General features: G+C 38.1%; 1 protein-coding gene across 1 annotated transcript; it reads right to left on the reverse strand.

Moving 5' to 3' along the window:
• Positions 1 to 1,162: 1,162 nt before the first annotated feature.
• On the reverse strand, positions 1,163 to 19,059 carry LOC149018826 (ABC transporter C family member 3-like). Its single transcript, XM_089154434.1, has 10 exons — positions 16,708 to 19,059; positions 15,956 to 16,042; positions 15,229 to 15,879; positions 14,958 to 15,122; positions 2,880 to 3,174; positions 2,559 to 2,767; positions 2,106 to 2,411; positions 1,791 to 1,854; positions 1,361 to 1,600; positions 1,163 to 1,263 (listed from the first exon to the last, which is right to left on the reverse strand). The coding sequence occupies exons 1-10, from the start codon at positions 19,027 to 19,029 to the stop codon at positions 1,163 to 1,165; spliced, it is 4,440 nt and encodes a 1,479-aa protein (XP_089010560.1). The 5' UTR covers positions 19,030 to 19,059.
• Between the last annotated feature and the right edge of the window lie 235 nt (positions 19,060 to 19,294).

Consider the following 19,294-nt stretch of genomic DNA (forward strand, 5'->3'; position numbering starts at 1 on the left):
GGATCAAGCAGTTGGAGAAGAATCTGCAATTGTGGGAGGTGGGCATGGATTGGTTCCATCAAGAATCCCATACAAACCATACATATGCAGCTAAGGAATAAGTTGAGATTTCCACAAGAGATAGTTGCTTTCGGTTAGCTAAATGGAGAGAAAGTTGTTGAGATCTAGAGGGAAACGAAGGGGATGGATGACTGATTTGGGCTTTTGATGTCATGATAAAATTGTTATTTTATGTGAGAAGTAGGAAAGTAAAGAAAGAAGATAGGAGTTTAACATGGTTCATTTGAGGTGTTCAAAATTATTCCAAAATTGATTTGTACATGACCTTTATAGAGATGCCCAAGCGTTTCTTACTTTGTTACAACTCTTTGAATCTAAACTGCCTTCGGTATGGATCACTGTTGGTGAAGGAGTCAAACTGGAGAGATGGTTTGCTTGAGATGAAACTCTGAATTTAGGATAAAGCTCTCCACATTTGACTGAGTCACCCTGAGGTAGATGGGTCACTCTTGGACTCGATTAGGTTCACCAACAATACATGTGGAAGAGCCAAAGGTGGCAAACATGGTGGTTATAAGATTGCAAAGGGGAGTAGTACCAAAAACAAAAAAAGTAGAGAGAGACAAAGCCAGATCAAATGGAGAGAATATAAAGAATACGATTTTTTTATTTTTTATTTTTACTTATAATTTAATAATATTGTAGTTTTTCCCCCTTTTTTGAAGCTTTATTTTTCAGTTGGCCAAATCAATTTTCATTAAAAACCAACACAAATAAAGGTCCATAGGCCTTATTGGTCCGTAATTTTAAGCTTTATCTAGTGAAACAAAGTAGATGTTTGTAATAGTGCATGGATAATAAGCTTCTCGTAAAGCTAACAGATCGATATATAGAATGAAAAAGTTTTATTTTTTCAGCTCATATTCTTTTTTACTACTAATTCTCCAAGTCTCCAATGGCAACTCAAATGATTAGCCCTTCACAAGATATTAACTAAGAGGTGGTCTAATAAAGAGAAGGAATATCTCTCTCGTTATAAATGAGTTTATAATTCTTTTTTTTTCTTTTGATTAACATGCTCAAAATATTAATATATGTCTGGGTAATGTAGCCTACAAACATTTGAATACCCAGCATTCACTTAGTTTAGCTTTTTCAAAAATTAGGAACTACATCTCTGAGTATACTCCTTAACAAGTTTTGCAAATGATGAAGATTTGATCTCCAACAATTTGGTTGGAGAATCATATTCCTGTATTAGACCTGTTTGACACAAGAAAATATATTAGTTTAATTATGCAAGCGCTAAGAACTCAGTGGAATCAATTTGATAGAAATACGTCAATTATTAGCAACTAACCGTTGTCGAGAAAGAGGACCATATGGTTATCAAGAACTGATGTTATTCTATGTGCGATAGTGATAACAGTAGACCCTAAGAAGTGTTGACTAAGGGTTTGCTGGATTAGGTAGTCCGTTGCAGTATCCACTGATGCAGTAGCTTCATCTAGCACTAATACTTTGCTCTTCTTGAGTAGTGCCCGTCCTAAACATATTAGCTGCTTTTGACCCGTGCTCCAATTCTCCCCATTCTCAGTAACTGTGATTGTCATTACATGTTAATCAATATCTTATATCATTTAACTTTTCTTCCTCTGATTTTTGTTGGGATACTAGGACAATAAGTTATGTAGTAGAAGTTATATATGTCATCCAACAACAATATTTGAAACTATAATAAATAAGCATTGTACAATTTTGGAATAGAGTACATGTGAGAAGATACCAACCTGCAAAAGCAAGCTTCCTTTCCTTCTTTCTAACTTCATCACCCAGTTGGACTTTATCTAAAGCCTATGACAACAGAGGGGAAACAAATTCTATGTAAACTTACCATAATTTTTGTTCTTATTCAAATATAGAATTGTTCATTAAAGATGAAATAAGGAAAAGATGAAATAAACAAGACGGGGGGATATGATGGTATATAAAAATGGTGCGCTTCTCATGTCCCAATAAAGAAAATCATTGACAAGCTAAAAGTTGTCCGTTGTATCTTCATCAATATTTAAAGATTCCTCTAAATTTGAAATGTAAAATCTTACCTTCCAAATCTCTTCATCAGTGTACTCTTCAAGGGGGTCAATGTTGCTTCTTAGAGTCCCTTCAAACATTGTTGGATCTTGTGGAATGATGCTCAATCTTGATCGCAGATCATGAAGACCAATTTTAGAAATGTCAATGTCATCAATAAGAATTTGACCTCCTACAGGTTCAAGCATACGAAAGAGAGCTTGCACAAGAGTTGATTTGCCACTTCCAGTCCGTCCAACTATTCCAACTTTCATGCCTCCAAGAAAAGTACATGTAAGACCTCGCAAGACAAGAGGAAGGTGCGAGGCATACCTTACCTATATACAGTATAATTAAATAATCAATTAGTCGTCAAGTAGAATCCACTGAGGATGGGAAGAATTATCTGACAAAATGAGGCTTTAGAGTGTCTTTTCCATAAAATGATAAAATAAATAAGAGTTAGAATTTAGATCAGGGATTACCTGCAAATCAATAATATCAACTCTTCCTTGCGTAGGCCATTCAGGATTTGGCCTATATCCTTCTATCAATAATGGGGGTTCACTGGGGATGTAGGTGTATTGTTGTATTCTCTCAACAGATATGAATCTAGTTTCAAGTTGGTTAAGATCCCACAAGACCCCATGCATGCTAAAACTGAGTCCATATGTTACTGCTAGACCCATAACACCTTCAAAGAGAAATAAAAGTAATAAATTAAATTAAAAATCATTATTTTATTTGGCCAACAAACCATTAGTATTGCACAGTGATTTTAATAAAATTCAAATTTAACTCTTTACCAGGACTGAGTACTCCTTTTGGTAAGGAAATCAAAAAAATCAGTGAGATAGCATACGTGATGGATGCCAATATATCCATTCGTATACATAACCACTCCATTGCACCAGAGAAATGGAATTTTGGTCGAGAATACCCATCTACCAACTTGAGATTTGCATCCATAAATCTCTTTTCTTGATCAAAACACCTGATTGTGGCTGAACCTAAACATGATTCAGCAAAATGTTGTATAATTGGAGCCTGGCATACTCCAAACAGGCGTGATAGTTCACGTGCTGCAGACATGTAATATCGCTACAAAAGAAGGTTAACAAAAAAGAACGATATTGGTATTCAGTAACAAAAGGAAATTGGCTAAAAGTGCAAAAATCATACACTTATTGTTTTTGAAGTTATCTTTTATTTGAGCCACTTGTATTAAATTTGGTGGCAATACTTTCCATGGATGAGACGATAAAAATAGTTTGGTGTATGTAATTCACTTGAACTGTACGTGCTCTCTTGAATTGTTATCTTTTATATATTATTAGGTACATTACTCGACAGTTTGTTGAACTTTTGTTCTTAATTTAGGTAGAAGAACGATTGAACATGATCGCATGTGACATTGTGAATATAAAATTCTATGACATCTAATTTCGTATATTTCTCAGATATTTAGTGATACTTTTAAATTATGAATTCAATAAATAATTCTGTGTTGGTTCAAAAAAAACTAACCAATGCTCTCCCTAGGGATGGGAACCTATAAAACAACGTGCCCAACCAGTGGTGGTTAGGGACATCTCTGACGATCAAGTCAATGATTTCTGAATAGATTGAAGAAAGAGCCTTAGACATGAAAAATCACAGAGCCTTAATGCTAAGAGTTAATAATGAAATGCCTACTTCTTGATGATGAACAATGGGGTTTATATAGGTTTGAGGATATTACCCTAGGTCGTTCAATGCACCTCTACCCATGGATTCTTGGTCGTTAGATACAAGGCTTCTCCACTTTAGGAAGCGGCAGAGTCCAACTCAAACATGGCAAGCGGTGTTCACTCGGTCAATTCCCGTTCATTTGGGATTCCACTTTGTTGGGGAAATACTATGTTAGCATTACCACATCATTGCCACATCAGCCTCCACGGACGATAATAAACACAAAGTACTATGTTTAAATTGAGTTGTGCATGTTAGATCAAGCCAAGAGATTAAAATGAAAGAACATAGACCAATGGCAAGATTGATCAAAACACCAATAAAGACTCAACTTACATGAATGATTAAGTCTCAAGAAAGACCCAATAAAGTTGAAGACTTAGACATAAACATGGACATGAAGACTTGATTCTCAAAAGCGAAGATTCAAGAATGAAGATGAAGATCAAGTTAACAACATCAAGATGAAGGCATGGTGCACCTAGGATATATATATATATATATATATATATATATATACAAAATGACCTAGGACAATCTAGGGGAGTCTATGTGGACTTAAGGCTAGGTAGGAGGACCAAAAATCCCATGAAAAACACAGGTCCAGGCTTGCTGTCCAAACAGTGCACTGATTCACCAAACAATGCACCACTTCACCAAACAGTACACCATTTCCCCAACCAACCCAACGGCTATATTCCAGAAGCTATATTTGCTCAAATGGTGCACCAATTCCCCAGACGACACACCATTTCATTTAGGAAGTGACTGTTTCTATCCATTGGGAGGAAACCCTAGGGGTTTTTAGGACTTTATACATACCCAAACCCCTTGATTTGAAGCCTCTACCAAGTACATATAACCCCAACTCTCCAAAGCAATCAAAGCTCACATTCACTCGCAAGTCTAAGTGTAATAACCTCTCACCCTTGTGTGCACATTGAACCATCATTCCTAGTAGTCATGCCTTTTCATTTGTTGATCAAGGTAAAGGTGATAGTAGGCTCATTGGGATCATCACATCTCAACTGTTGCAAGAAAATAATTATTCGGGTATTCATTCTCACTTGCATCACATTCACTCAAGGGGTAAGTTGTCAAACCCCTTGATAGATAAAATCTTACCGTTGTATCTTTCATTCTTGTTATTGTAATTCTAGGTCTAGGTAGAATTAGAATTGAAAAGGTGCTCTTGCCCCCGGTAACAAAGATTGTAAGAGGGTGTGCTTGTCCTAGTGAACAAAGATCTGTATGAGTTTAATTCTCTATCCATCATATTGAAAGATAATCACTAGTAAAATACTCTCTTGAGGCCAACAAAGGAGTGGATGTAGACTTGCTAAGTTGAACCACGATAAAATTTCTTATATTGTGGTTGTTAGCATTTTGCCCAAGTTTAAGCTAATTTGCAAATTTTATTGTGAATTTACAACCCCCAAGTTACATTAAAACACTTCTTGGATCTTGAAGTGTTCGGCAAGATCCCAATGTCTCTATCGAATCTAATTTACTTTCCATGTTGGACTTTCCAGGTCTGATCGATTTCATGTCACCCATTGGACCATGTCCAGTCTGACCTTATCACTAGCCCCCCATAGGTCGGAGTGTTGTTGGTGCTGGGATTATGGGATTAGATCTATTTGGGGGAATTTGAATTGCTGCTACCTTTGGTCTGTTGTTACCTCAAGTAGTGGAATCCTCGCATTTATTTTGACAAGACGGTTACACTCACGAACCATCATGCTTCTTGCCAAAGGCGATCGTCATGCACCACGTGGTCATGTTCTCCAAAGCATCATTATGGGCCTCAATCAAACAGAGAGAAGCATGATCGTGATCGTCAATTGCCTCTTGATCTGGGCTGTTCATTTCAAATTATTCCATCTGTAAATATGTGAATGTCCCCTTTATTTTTCCATTTTGTGCATGAAGAGGTGTGTTGCCAATGAACCAAAGCCTTGTGACTTTTTCCAACTTCATTTTTGCAACTCCTTCTCTCCTTGTGAATCCCCCACAATCAACAAGTCTAATAACCTCCTCTACCTTGTTTTTCTTGTTATCATTCCTATTTATCCTCCTATTTCCTCTTCTTCTTTGCATTTTTCCTAACCTATGCAATTTGAACCTTTCATTTGCCTACTTTCAGACTTTGCCCTCAAGCCCTTTGCATGTACCATTGTTTGGGACCCTCTGCCTTTAATTTTTGGACATTTCTATTAAAATGGTTAAGGAAGTAAGGACAAGGGTGATGACCCTTGCTTCTAGGTCCCGTAGGACCCCAAGTGAGGAAGATTAGTTTGAGTCAAGCACTATGAGTGAATGACATAGTGGGCAACTTAGGGGACTAGGTCATCCAAAGGTGTCCACCAGCGAGGGCAGATCTCCGAACAACCCTTCATGTCTGTTTTGCCTGAGAAGCCTCAGGAAATGAACCATGTAACAAATCTGAACATGAGTCACATCCCCAAGCTATCCGTGCACGTCGCCAAAGAAAGTGTAAGTTGAGTGCCCATGCATGTTTTAGGAAAGAGAGAAGGAACAGACTACTCAGCTACCTTGAGGAGCAATGGCCTTCGATCGGAGCAAGGACCCAACTCCCTCACATATGGATTTTGGTCTGACCACCTCTAGGCCCAAGTTTTGGCCTCCTAAAATGACTGAGGGAGACCTTGAGGTCCTTCGAACCAAATGTAAGATTCCCCCAGAGTATGTCTTTTGCCTCCCACTCGCAAAGAAAGAGCTCACATACCTCCTCCTAGTGAGTTCACTTTGTACGAAGATGCCTTCAAGAGCAGCTTTTGACTCTTGTGCACCCCATTTTTGTTTACATTTAGAATCACTTCAAGATTGTCTGGGTATGCTAGCTCCAAATAGCTAGCATAACATCATTTGTTTTTGGGGATTCTGCAACAAGAAGGTTGGTGTGAAGCCTACCATTTCCCTTTGACTTCTTTATAGCCAACAGGTCAATTGGTTTTACGTGTCCAAGCATACTTCCAACTAGATTAGTTCGGATGGGAACATCCCCTTCACCCATCTCCTTCCTTCACCTTGCCTACTGGAAACCGCCTAGCACCGCTAGAATCGACCACCCATCACCACCTGAAAAATGTAACATTTTCCTTACCAAGGCTATTCGACCATTCGTGCAGAATGCATCATTATGACACCATCAAGGGTTTAAGGTCCTTACCAGAATTTTGATTTTGCACAAACATTGTTCGTCACCCAAAGTTTTATATCGTAGATCTTTAGTTGTTCATCAGATTCAGTTGGGAGTGCTCTACCAAACACCTAATACTGGTGAATTTGGATCGAACACAAACAACACCCATAAATACATTTTGAAAAATCAAAACAAAAAACCACCCCAAAACAATAGTTTTTTCAAACATGTTGATTGGAAAACAATATTTAGCTTCTGCTTAAGAATCTTAGATCTGATAGGGAAAATTTGTTGCAACCCAAAAAAGTTAACCTTATATTCACTCAAACAAAGATCTAGCAGCCAGGGATGGGAATACACCAAATCGTAAAAAATGACCCAAGAGAGAGTAAGTAGAGAAACGCTCACCCTGAATGCGACCGTTTATGTAGAGAAGTTATTTTAGCGAGAAACTTGAAGTCTGTTCTCCTCCCTTGATGGTATCAAAATGATGCATTCTGCGGGAATGGTTGACCAGCTTTGATAAGGAAAACGTTACATTTTTCTGGCGATGATGGGTGGTGGTTTCCAATGATGGCAGGTGGTTTTTGGAAGGTAAGGTGTAGGAAGGAGATGCATGAAGGGGGAATCCATTCACCCACCTAAGGGTTGGGCATGGGATGAGACATAAAGGTAGTTGAGTAAATTGATACTTACAAGGGCATTTTGGTCATTTCATAATCCCAAGCCCACCATTTGCTCTACTTTAGGGTCAGAATTTTGGCCATGACTCACCCTTAGTGCCAAAATTTCGAGCCTAGGGCCTATTCGAGCTCAGGGTGGGTAGGGCCACCAGGGCCAAACTTGCACCCCTAAGGCCAAGGAAGCTGAAGTTCAGTGTTCGACTAAGTGGGACAAGGACAGATCTGCCAAGATGACCGCCAGGTTAGTCTCAAAGAAAAAGAAATCCCCCAAATCCACTAAAGGGGGGAAGCTCTACTACATCTTAACTACCATTGCTATTGTTGTAAATGTTTCAAAGTTGCCACCTTAGATAAAGAAGAAAATGCTAGCTAAGGGCCAGCCCCTAGAAGCTTGACAATGACTAGGGTTTTCTGGTGCCCCTCTCTGAGTATATCTCCAAGAAGGTGCAGGGAGGCCCTAAAACATTTTCAATCCTCTAGGGCACCGGTACTGCTGGGGCTTCCTCATTCGAGGGGTTGTCCGTACTTTGCCCAAATAGGTCATTGACTGCATAGACCACCATTATTTGTGACCCAAAGGGGGTTGTGATAGCTAGAGACTGGTTGTAGTGAGTTCTTCTTCCTTCTTGTTAGAAGTACGTGTGCAGTTTAGGCCCTGCAAATGTTTACGATGTTACTTCCTTGTACAAATCTTTCGGAAGCCTTCTTCCTCGGTTATTCACTTATTGTTATTGCTTGCATAATTCTCCTTGTTGTGCTCTCACCAAGCCGTGCCTGCACTATACTCACACGATTCCCCTGACTAGTCAGAAGTTGCCAAAGGATCTCAAAGATAAGAGACCGAGCTCGTTGCCCTCCACTCAACAAAGAAGGATCTAGTGGAGAAGGAGATCAAGATTATTGGGAAGGTGGTTGTCTCTAGGGTAACTTGGGTGCATTAACGGAGGAGAGATACTCTCCTCAGAAGTTGCTTGCTGAGAAAGAGCAGGCACTAGCAACTAGGAGAAATCCTTAGCAGAGAAAGAGCAAGAAATGGTGACCATGCTGGAGAAATGGGTTGAAGGGACAATTCACCCAGGATGCCCTAGCCAAGGTTGAAGATCTTTTGATCAAGCTGCAAAAAAAGGGGGCAAGAAATGCTAAGAGTTTGTGATCAAGGAGGTTGTCCGAGGTTATAAATATGCTCGGCATCACCATATATAATGATCCCATCCATATATAAGGAGCTCAATCTAAAGAAATTTGGTGATTTGGTCAACCTAGCCATCTATGATGAGCTAAACATTCCTCGTCCTATCTGGTGCAAAGATCACCCCATCTTCTCATCCGGAGAGAAAACGTGATCAAGGTCATTCCAGCGAACAAGAGGAGGCTGGTGATGGAAAGATTGGTGAGGAAGAGGATGATGGCCAAGAGGATGAGCACGGAGCTGATGGAGATAAGGTGGAGGAACATTGACCCTCCGGCAACTAACTAAAGCTCATTTGAGAGACACTCCCAGGCAACAAAGAAGCCATGGGAAAGCCATAACTATTTGAAATCTATGCCAAAGAAGATAGTTGAATCTATTGGTTCCATCAAAGCCTCGCAAGTCGCCTTTCTGTTCTCAAATTGATTATCAACTTCTTTAATGTCTTTTGGCCGACTACACTACATAGGCTAGCAATCAGTTTGATGAATTGGTTGCATCTGGTACAAGTCCTAGTCAACATTTTATGGAGTGTCTAGTCAGTTATCAAGGGAGCAACACAAGGCAAGTAGCAAAAAACAAGTGGTGCAAGTTTTGAGACTTTGTAATCTATTTCTGATAGAACTTTGGAGTTAATTTTTTCAGATGTAGGGGCCCCTCCCCCCTATAGTCCATTATGGTTATCGCTACCATGTTATTTTTGTGGATGATTTCAGCAAATTTATTTGGTTTTATCCTATGACTGTCAAATATGAGGTTGTTGGTATTTTAAGAGGTTCAAGTTGCTTGTTAAGAATCTCTTTTCTAGATGTATTAAACGTTTTCATAGTGATTGGGGAGGGGAGTACAGAACTGTCTCTACCTTCCTTCAAGAAAATGGAATTGAACATAGACTTTCCTTCCCTCACACATGAACAGAATGGGGTTGTTGAGTGCCATCAGCACCACATTGTAAAAACTAGATTGACTCTTTTGTCTCACTCCTCTTTCCCAGAAAATTTTGGATGTATGCTTTTGAACTGTAGTGTTTCTAATTGATAGATTACCTACTCAAGTTCTAAAAAGTATCTCTCCTTACTTCAAATTATTTAAAGTAAAGCCTAATTATGATTCTTTAAGGGTTTTTGGTTGTGCTTGCTATCCTTGCTTGAGACCATATAATAAACACAAGCTGGAATTTCGATCTGCATTGCGTGTGTTTCTTCTTGGGATATAGTTCCTATCATCATGAATATAAGTGTTTCTACACTAAAAGGATTATTATTTCTCGTCATGTTGTGTTTGATGAAAGGCGAGAACACCTACCTAATTCCACCACTTTTCTTACTGTTAGGACCAAATCCACCCAAGGGTTTTATTTTGCTGACTCCTACTCTCCCGCACCTCCTTCCCGGGGCTTCATCTACTAGCACCCATGATTCTAGGGTTTCCTCCACTTCCTTGTCCGAATCACCTTCTCCCATTCAACTAGTTGTGGATCTCCCCTATGCACCACAGGAGACCCTACCTTCGTCCACCACAAAACCCTCACTCAACATTCATCCCATGGTCACTCGATCCAAGGAAAACCCTACGGTTTTCCTAACCTCTCATACCAATCCATACCCTACCCAAGTTGAGCCCACCTCCTTTACTACTGAAAATAGATTCCCATATGGGCAAAACGCTATGGATGAAGAGTTCACTGCTCTCTTGAGAAATGGTAATTATTCATTTGTTCCACCTCCTTCATCTCATAATATTATCAAATGTAAATGGGTTTTTCGGATCAAGTGCAAGACAGATGGCTCTAAGGCTAGATTAGTTGCTTAAGGGTTTAATAAACAAGAGGGCTTGGACTACAATGAAACCTTTAGTCTTGCTGTGAAACCAACTACCATTCAAATAGTTATGAAACTTGAAGTGTCTCGTTCTAGAACTACCACACAATTGGATATTCAAAATGCCTTCCTTCATGGTTTTCTGAATAAACCTATCTATATGAAGCAAACTCATGGGTTCATTTATTCTTTTCATCCTGACTATGTCTGCAGACTTCATTGCTTTGTTTGGTTTCAAATAGGTTCCCTGTGCTTGGTTTGACAGGCTCAACACTTTTCTTCTTGAGTGTGGTTTTATTGGTTCAAAAACTGACATATCCTTATTTATCTTTCAAGGATCTAGTAGACTATGTATATTTTGCTTTATGTTGATGATATTATCTTGACTATCAATTCTCTCTATTGACTCACTTTCTATGGAAACTTGGCGCTGGTTTTGCTCTTGAGGATTTAGGCTTTCTACACTATTCTCTTTGCATGTCTGTCTCCAGAGGACATGGTAGTATTCATCTTTCTCAACATTAGTATATCTAGGATTTACTTAAATGGGCTAATATGTCAAATTGCAAGCCTGTCTCTACTCCTATTTCCACCACTAACAAACTAAGTTCACAGCAGAATTAATGGTTGATCCTACACTTAATCATAGCATAGTTTGGGCCCTTAAGTTTGCCAGTATGACTTGACCAAATATTCAGTTTGTTGTTAACAAGGTTTGTCAATTTATACACTCTCCTACTCTTGATCATTTGTCTATAGTGAAGAGAATTTTAAGGTACTTGAAAGGGACTCTTTCTCATGGTAGTTTTATTTATTGTCCATCTTTAATAAGTTAATTGGCTTTTTTGGATGCCAACTCACTGGTTGCCATGATGATCAAAAATTTATTGGTGGCTATGCTTTATTTCTAGTGTGTAACCTTATTTGGAGTTCTCAAAAACAACACATTGTGGCTTGATCTAGTATTGAGATTGTATATCAAGCCCAAGCAAATGTAGCAAGTGAACTTTCCAAGCTTCAATCTCTACTTAAGAAGTTATATGATTATATGCCTACCCCTATACTTTGACGTGATAATGTTGGTGCCACTTACCTCACTGCCAATCGTATCTTCTATGCACATACAAAACACATCGAGATTGATTTTCATTTTGTTCAAGATAAAGTTGCAAAAGATCTTCATGTTCAGTATTTATCCACAGAGGACTAGCTTGTAGATATTTTCACCAAGCCTCTCACACATCAACGGTTCAACACTTCACTGTCCAACCTCAAGGTCTCATCTCCACCCTTGAGTTTCAAGGGGCGTGTTAAAGATATTTCTAATGATTCTCATGCTACCCTAGCTGCCTTCCATTCATCAAGGGTATTTTTGGAAGCTCCCCTACAGCCCTAGCCGAACCAACTACTTTAGCAGAAGATAACACTCATTACTTATCTTATTCAAGACACAAAATTCTACATTATCTCAAACACCTCAAGGTCTTCAGAAGTTTGCATTGTCTCAACAATTGAAGCACACTCAAAGGTGTACATTATCTCAATCATACAAGAGGCACAATCTATGTAAAGCCTTAATACCTAACTTGTGTAAATAGAACTCTAGAGCGTAAGAGTCCTAGACTTTTGCTGAACAAGGACTCTTGTATATATATGTAACATGCAGCACAATCAGAAACTAAGGAAGCAAAATTAATTTTCCCGTGGACATAGGTTGCACCGAACAACCAAACTAAATGTCTCTCTTGCTTCTTTATACCATGTTTCTAACAGAGTGTTGTTATTTTAATCAAAATGCGGACTTTGTGGAAGGGCTGTAGAAAGCGCGCACCTTATCTTTACTCAGTGTGAGTTCATTGATGAGCTATAGAGGTGAATTTGTCAGGTATTTTTCTTCCAATGGAATTCGAAGCAGTCCCTAGCCGATGGAATTCATGGCGACAGAAGAGTCACATTACAACCCTTGGAGGTGTGTGGATGAAACACTTTGTGCTTATTCCACACTATACTTGGCTGGAGTGGAATGCTAGGAAAATTGATACAAAGGGTCGTGGGGTAGAATGGATGTTCAAGGCACTTTTGAGGGAGTTGCAGGAGGATCTATATCAAGTAAGGGTGTCAATTATCCATGGTTACCGTTTTGCCCTACCGAACCATGCCAGCACCATACCGCATCATTTTCAAATTCGGTACAGTAAGTACTGAAACCATTTTTTGGAATTTGGTACAATACGGTTTCGGTTTCAGATATTGTACCATCAGTACATACCGAATACCATACCATTGTACCGAATACCGTATTTTTGACCAAATTTGTAAGGGTATTTTTGTAATTTGTTTAACTCTTATACCCATTACCCCTAAGACCCTAACTCTAAACTCCTTCGTTTTGTTCTGCTTTTCGAGTTCAAGAGTTCGAGTTCATCTCTGTTTTACGACGACGAGTTTTTGTTCTCTCTCTTTTTTTTGTAGCCGGCGAGTTCATATTAGGGGGGAATATTACTAATATAGGTGATGCCGGATGGGTGCAAACCCAAGACCTCCCCATGGGAGTTTGGGCTTTTATCCGTTCAACTAACCCACCATTGGCTTGACGACGACGAGTTCATCTCTTTGATCCAACAAGTTCATCTCTTCAATCACCAAAGCTTCGTGGGTTGGGTTTTCTTGCACTCTTCATTCGACTTTGTAGTTTGTACACCGATTTACTTTTGCTCACTGTTTGCACTTAGAGGTCCTTGAGAAAAAAAATGAAAAAAGCAAATCTTTTGAATTAAGTTTCAGTGGAATTTGGTTCGGCAAAATCCATCATTGTGAATTCCCTTGTCTTACTTCTAGAATTTGTACTGGTTGCTTGTTGTGATTCATTTTTCATTTTGCTCTGAAATCTTAGTTTTCTTCTGATTTTTGTTTTGAAATATTCTCCTTTAGTTTTAAGCATTGGCCGATATGGTAAATCTGTGTGATTCGGATTCGTCGAGCTGGGAAATTTGGAAGAAACTATATCAAAATGTGAATCTTCTTGGGCAGTTAAGCGAGGTGGAAGCTGATGAGAACCTGATGACTTTTGAAAATACATCATAATGGGTAGAAGCTGCTACGGTTTTAGGGTAGTGAGAAAGGGGGAATATGCAATAACTTTTCTTCTTGTTTTTTTCAGCCAAAGTTCTCGTGGGGTTGTTTGCAGGAGTTGCAGACACTAATAAGAACTCCTAAATCATAACGTCCATGTTTCAGCCGAAACTTTTAAAGGTGTTTTTTCATTTTTTTGGGGTGGGGTGGGGGAGTTGTGATTTCATTCTGGCCCCTATAATGAGATTTTGATCTCCAGAACCGTCAGTAATCAGATAACTTAAGCATTATATTTCAATATTATCTCCTGATGACATGATCTTATTGCTGAAACTGCTCTACTGTTTCAAGAATGTTAATCTTACCATCAACTCCTAGCTCTTACTATGTCCTAATCTGAGCTCGATACACCACTACGAACTCAATTAGCAACTAATATTTTATAATTACTTTGCATTAACCCAAGCTTACCCACTGAAGCCAACAGAAACCTGGCTCCACTATTTCTAAGATTTCCAAGAATCAAAACAGGGACTACATCCCTCTACTCAAGAAGAATATGTTTTTTTTTTATACAGGAATTATATCGAAACTGTACCGAACAGTGCCTTTTTTCTCGTACTGATTTTATACCTAACCATACCAAACCATTCCTAAAAGTATTATTTTCGGTATGGGGGTTTCAAATTCAGGACTGTACTGTACTAAATTATATAGACTTTCTTGCAAGATATGTTGCATGGGATCAGACTTCTAGCCCATTAGGGGAGTGACCTGACCATATCTAGAGGGAGTTGCAATGGGATATTATGCAACTCCCAGGGTTCAGGTTTAGTTAATACTATGTCATGTTGATCATTCTTTCTTGCTTTATCTCTAATAAAGGAACTAGTAAGTTTTGGGTGTAGTTGGGGCAACTGCTATTGCATGGACGAGTATGCGGTCCTGAGTGTGTAATCCTATCTTAATTTATTAATAAAATATGAAAAAAAGAGTGTAGGCCACAACTTTCATACCTAAATAGATATGCACATACCACTACATGAGATTTGGTGTGAACAGAAAAAAATTAAGAATTCATTGATATTACAAAGCTTTGAAAACTTATATTTTAGACTTTTAACCATAAAAGGGATTAGCAAAGCTTTTTGTGAAGATTTTATAATAAGAAATGGATATGAATAGAGAAATTTTGACCAAAGAAAAGAAGGATAGAGAATTACCTGATACCAAATGCATGTTACAATCATTGGAATAAAAATTATAAGCATTTTCCATGCAACTTGTGACATTACTATAGCAGTTCCCATAAATCCGACCACTGAGATAAGAAGCTGTTCAATTTGACGTGGAATGAAAGAATCAACAGTACTTTGATCTACTGAGACCTGTGTAAAAAAAATAGAGCTTACTTACTATTCAAATTTATGTCATATTTATGATGATCAAATAAAATCATTTAAATTCCAAGAATAAATAATCATATTCTCTAACCCGATTTAGAATCCTTCCACTTGGAGTAGAATCGAAAAATGATTGTGGAGCACGAAAAATGCAAAAATGCATCTTGGTGAAAAGCAAAGTGGCTGTTTTGTATCCAATGGTTACAATCAACATGGACCTTATCAGTGCACACAGAGAGCTTCCAAGAATCAGGGCAACATAAACAAAAATGAGAGTAGATCTTTTAACATTGGGTTCCGCACCATCTGAAATCGGGGTAGCCAACACCATCCAGTAACTACTAACTATTTGGAGAATCTCAACGAGAACTTGAGCAAGTAATATGAATGGCACAAAAGCCCCCTTATATGTTGTGCTAACATATTTCCAGTAGAGTAAAAGACTAACTCTATCTTTTTCTCTCTTTTCTTCTTGGACAAGCTGCTCTTCTAATCTTACAACCTTTTTAGTTTCACAGTCTTTTGATTCTCCTTCCTCATCATCTTGAATCAGCTTCTCATTATGTAAAATGTCATCATCTTCTTGACTATTAGTTAAGTTATTTGAAGTAGTTCCACAATCTTCATAATTAAGGTCTGCTATAGCTTTCTTATGTGCGCCGATTAATTCCATAAATTCATTTCCTAAACTAAGCATTTCTTCGTACTTTCCTACTTGAGTAACCCTTCCATCTTTCATAACCTGCCAGACAATAAATGCAAGTAATTACCTTGAACTAGTTTAGGTACTTGGAATAAAGAAGAAAGAATGGACTCACCAAGATAAGATCAGCCGAAGGTAAAAACTCTACTTGATGAGTAACATAAATTACAGTTTTTGATCCCAATATTCCCAGCAAACATTCCTGCCATAGAAGTCAGATGTCTTTCTCAAAAAGACTTTTAATTATTTAAAAGATTCAAAAGAGTCATAATTATTATTATTATTATCTTCATTATGATAAATGACCTTATATTCAATAGTCTGAAAAATTATATGGCACTTCAGTGAAACAAATCTAGTCTTAGATTGCCAATGGTGGGTCAGTTGATGGTTAAAAGCTCAAATTCCCATGGGGCGGTCTTGGTTTCACACCCATCTGGTGGCATCTATATTAGTAATATTCTCCCCCCCCCCCCCCCCACCTAATATAACTTCGCCGGCTACCCAAAAAAAATCTAGTTTTGGATTATCTACCCTCATCAGCAATGACATCTAAAACTTTCAAATCAACAGCGAGGTAACATGACACTATTTTATATGAGATTAAAAGGGACGGGTATGGGAATCCTAGATTTAGATGTGATAGTCATGATATTCTCAATTGTGAGGATTTGCTTTCCTCTTGATGGTACTACAAAAGGTGGAAAGTAAACTCTCGCTTCTTGCTGTTTGATTGTATTTGTTTGTTGTTCTTTTTACCCTTAATATAAATGATGATGTAGATTGAAATAGCATAATAATTCATTCCTCTTAAGAAAGATTCAATTTCTACTAAAAAAGAAATAGTTATTCTGTAATAAGACGTACCTTAAATATATGAGTTCCTGTGTGAGTATCCACAGCACTAAAAGGATCGTCGAGGAGATAAATATCAGCATCATGATATAAAGCACGAGCAATTTGAATTCTTTGCTTTTGCCCACCACTCAAATTGATTCCTCTCTCTCCTATGATAGTTTGGTCCCCAAAGGCGATAAATTCTAGGTCCTTCTTCAATGAACATGCTTCAAGGATTGTCTCATACCTTTCCTTATCCATTTCCTTGCCAAACAATACATTGTCTACTATCTTTCCACTTTGTATCCAAGGAGATTGTGCAACATAAGCCTTTTTCCCATTCAATTTAATAGTTCCAGATACCTTTGGTACTTCCCCTAATATGCATGAAAGTAGGCTTGACTTTCCTGACCCTACAGAACCACAAATAGCTACTCGCATACCATGATGTATTCGAAAATTAAGATTTTTTAATGTGTAATCAGAAGAGTCAAGGTCCCAAGAGAAATTTCCGTTGACTATCTCAATAACAACCTCGACATCATCAGTTGGAAGTGATTCTATTGTATTGGTATTTATATCTTCAAGACAAATAAATAATGCTAACCTATCAAGGGAAACTTTAGTTTGAACTACCATGGAGATCATGTCTGGTAGAGTATAAATAGGAACTTGCAATACCTCAAATGTTGCAAGTGCAGATAAAATGTTGCCCGACTCTAATGGAATTTCCATAAGCAGACAAAACCCAAAAGTAGCCATGGATACGAACATGGGAGCAGAAGAGTAGACAAATGCATTAATAGCTGATGTATAAAGTAACTTTCTCAACCATCTTGTTTCAAATTTCCTTAGTTCAAATATCTTAGCCAAAAATTTCATCTCCCAACTATGGAGTTTGAGAATCCTTATATTCTTCAACGTCTCAGATGTTACCTTCATCCGTTGATCCTTTGAGTCCATCAACTCCCTTTGAAATTTCTCTTGTACTTTTCCTATTGGGACATTTGCTAACATCAAGATCACCGTGGAAACAAAAGCCGCAAGTGAAGCAAGCCCAAGATTCATGTACAAGATCAATAATGCTAGAACAATTTGGATAGGAACTTTCCAGATATCATGCAAGTACCAACTAAATAATCCAATCCTTTCAACATCCACACTCATTAAATTGATGTTCTCCCCACTAGAGTGGGCTTGCTTTGATTGGTTTGAAAGTCGGAGACCCTTCTTATAGATTATTGAGAACAAGGCTGCACGAACCCTAATTGCCATCTTTCGCAATTGAAAAAATAAGTGTCTTTCTGAGAGGCACTTTACGAGCTTTGAAAGAAAGAAAACACCTACTAGCACATACCCTTTATAATTTAGTTGGTGAGGATCATTGAGATACCGAACAAAGCTACCAATAAGGTACGGTCCAACATAAGAAGCCAATGTACTTATGATGGAGAGTAGAGTCGTCCATAGAATTTCCTTCCATGTCAAGAGAATCAATGCTTTCACCAACTTGAGTGTGCTTATCTGACCACTATTACCACCAGACGCAAGCTTATTTCTGAAACAACCAAATAACACTTCGGCGCTATCAGAATTTGCCATTTGTGGAATGTCTTCAAGGTCTAGTGTCTTTTTGTACCCAAGTGCAAGCAATGGGTCCATCCAACCAAAAACAAAAGTACTAAAAATATTAGCAGTTGCATACGGTGTTTCACACTCTCCATTGACACTGGATCTATGCTTGTGGTCACTATTCAAAAAAGGCTCCAAAAGATGGAAATCAACATCTTCTCGTCCCTTAGTAAATAACCCAACATAACATAAGAAGAAACTAGTGATAATGGATATAGCATCAGAGACCCATAATAGGAGTTGTAAGGATGATTTTTTCTGATAAAAATGAAGATGTATAACAAGATAGAAACAAGACAGTAGGAAGTAGAAGACGCACCAGATCCTCAGTATGGTAGGGAATCTATGCTTGATTGAATGAGAAAACTGGGCGTACAAGTAAGAAGCAATTTCAAACCATGCAAGTGTTCTCAATACAAAATCCATTTGGGCAACAATTTTCAGATGAGACCAACCAAATCTATTCCCGGAGAGATAATTTAATATGCATAATAGAAGACTGTGGAAAGACAGACACATGCATGATATTAAGGCTGACCAATAGCATAAAAAGTGCGTATTCTTTAATATGGGTTTTGAATTTTCAAGGACGGACGTCATACGTCTCTTGCAAGCCCATGAAATGGCGAGAACAAGTAACAAAATTAGGTGTGAAAAAGCAGAAAAGCCGTGCATGAAAGTGGTTGCAGAAGATTGTGAGAAAAATATAAAGATATCCATATTTATCTTTGATTTTTCAGAAGCATCAATATTTGACAATTTTCCTTCTTTTATCTATAATCTTGTGTCTCACTTCAGGTAAGTCAGAACAGAAAAATGCTGTCAGACCCACATTGTAAATATCAGTGCTCCAATTCCATCTTATACCCTGAAAAACTCCCCCCAAAAAAAATGTTAGTATCACTGTTTAGTTGGAGCTGTAAATGATAAGACATAACAGAAGATGTTTAAAATTGAAGAGCAAGAGAATTAATAAGATTTTCTC

The sequence above is a fragment of the Hakea prostrata genome, chromosome 4 (genome assembly GCF_041222555.1).
Source record: "Hakea prostrata isolate BN-2017 chromosome 4, UWA_Hpros_2, whole genome shotgun sequence".
Taxonomy (NCBI): domain Eukaryota; kingdom Viridiplantae; phylum Streptophyta; class Magnoliopsida; order Proteales; family Proteaceae; genus Hakea; species Hakea prostrata.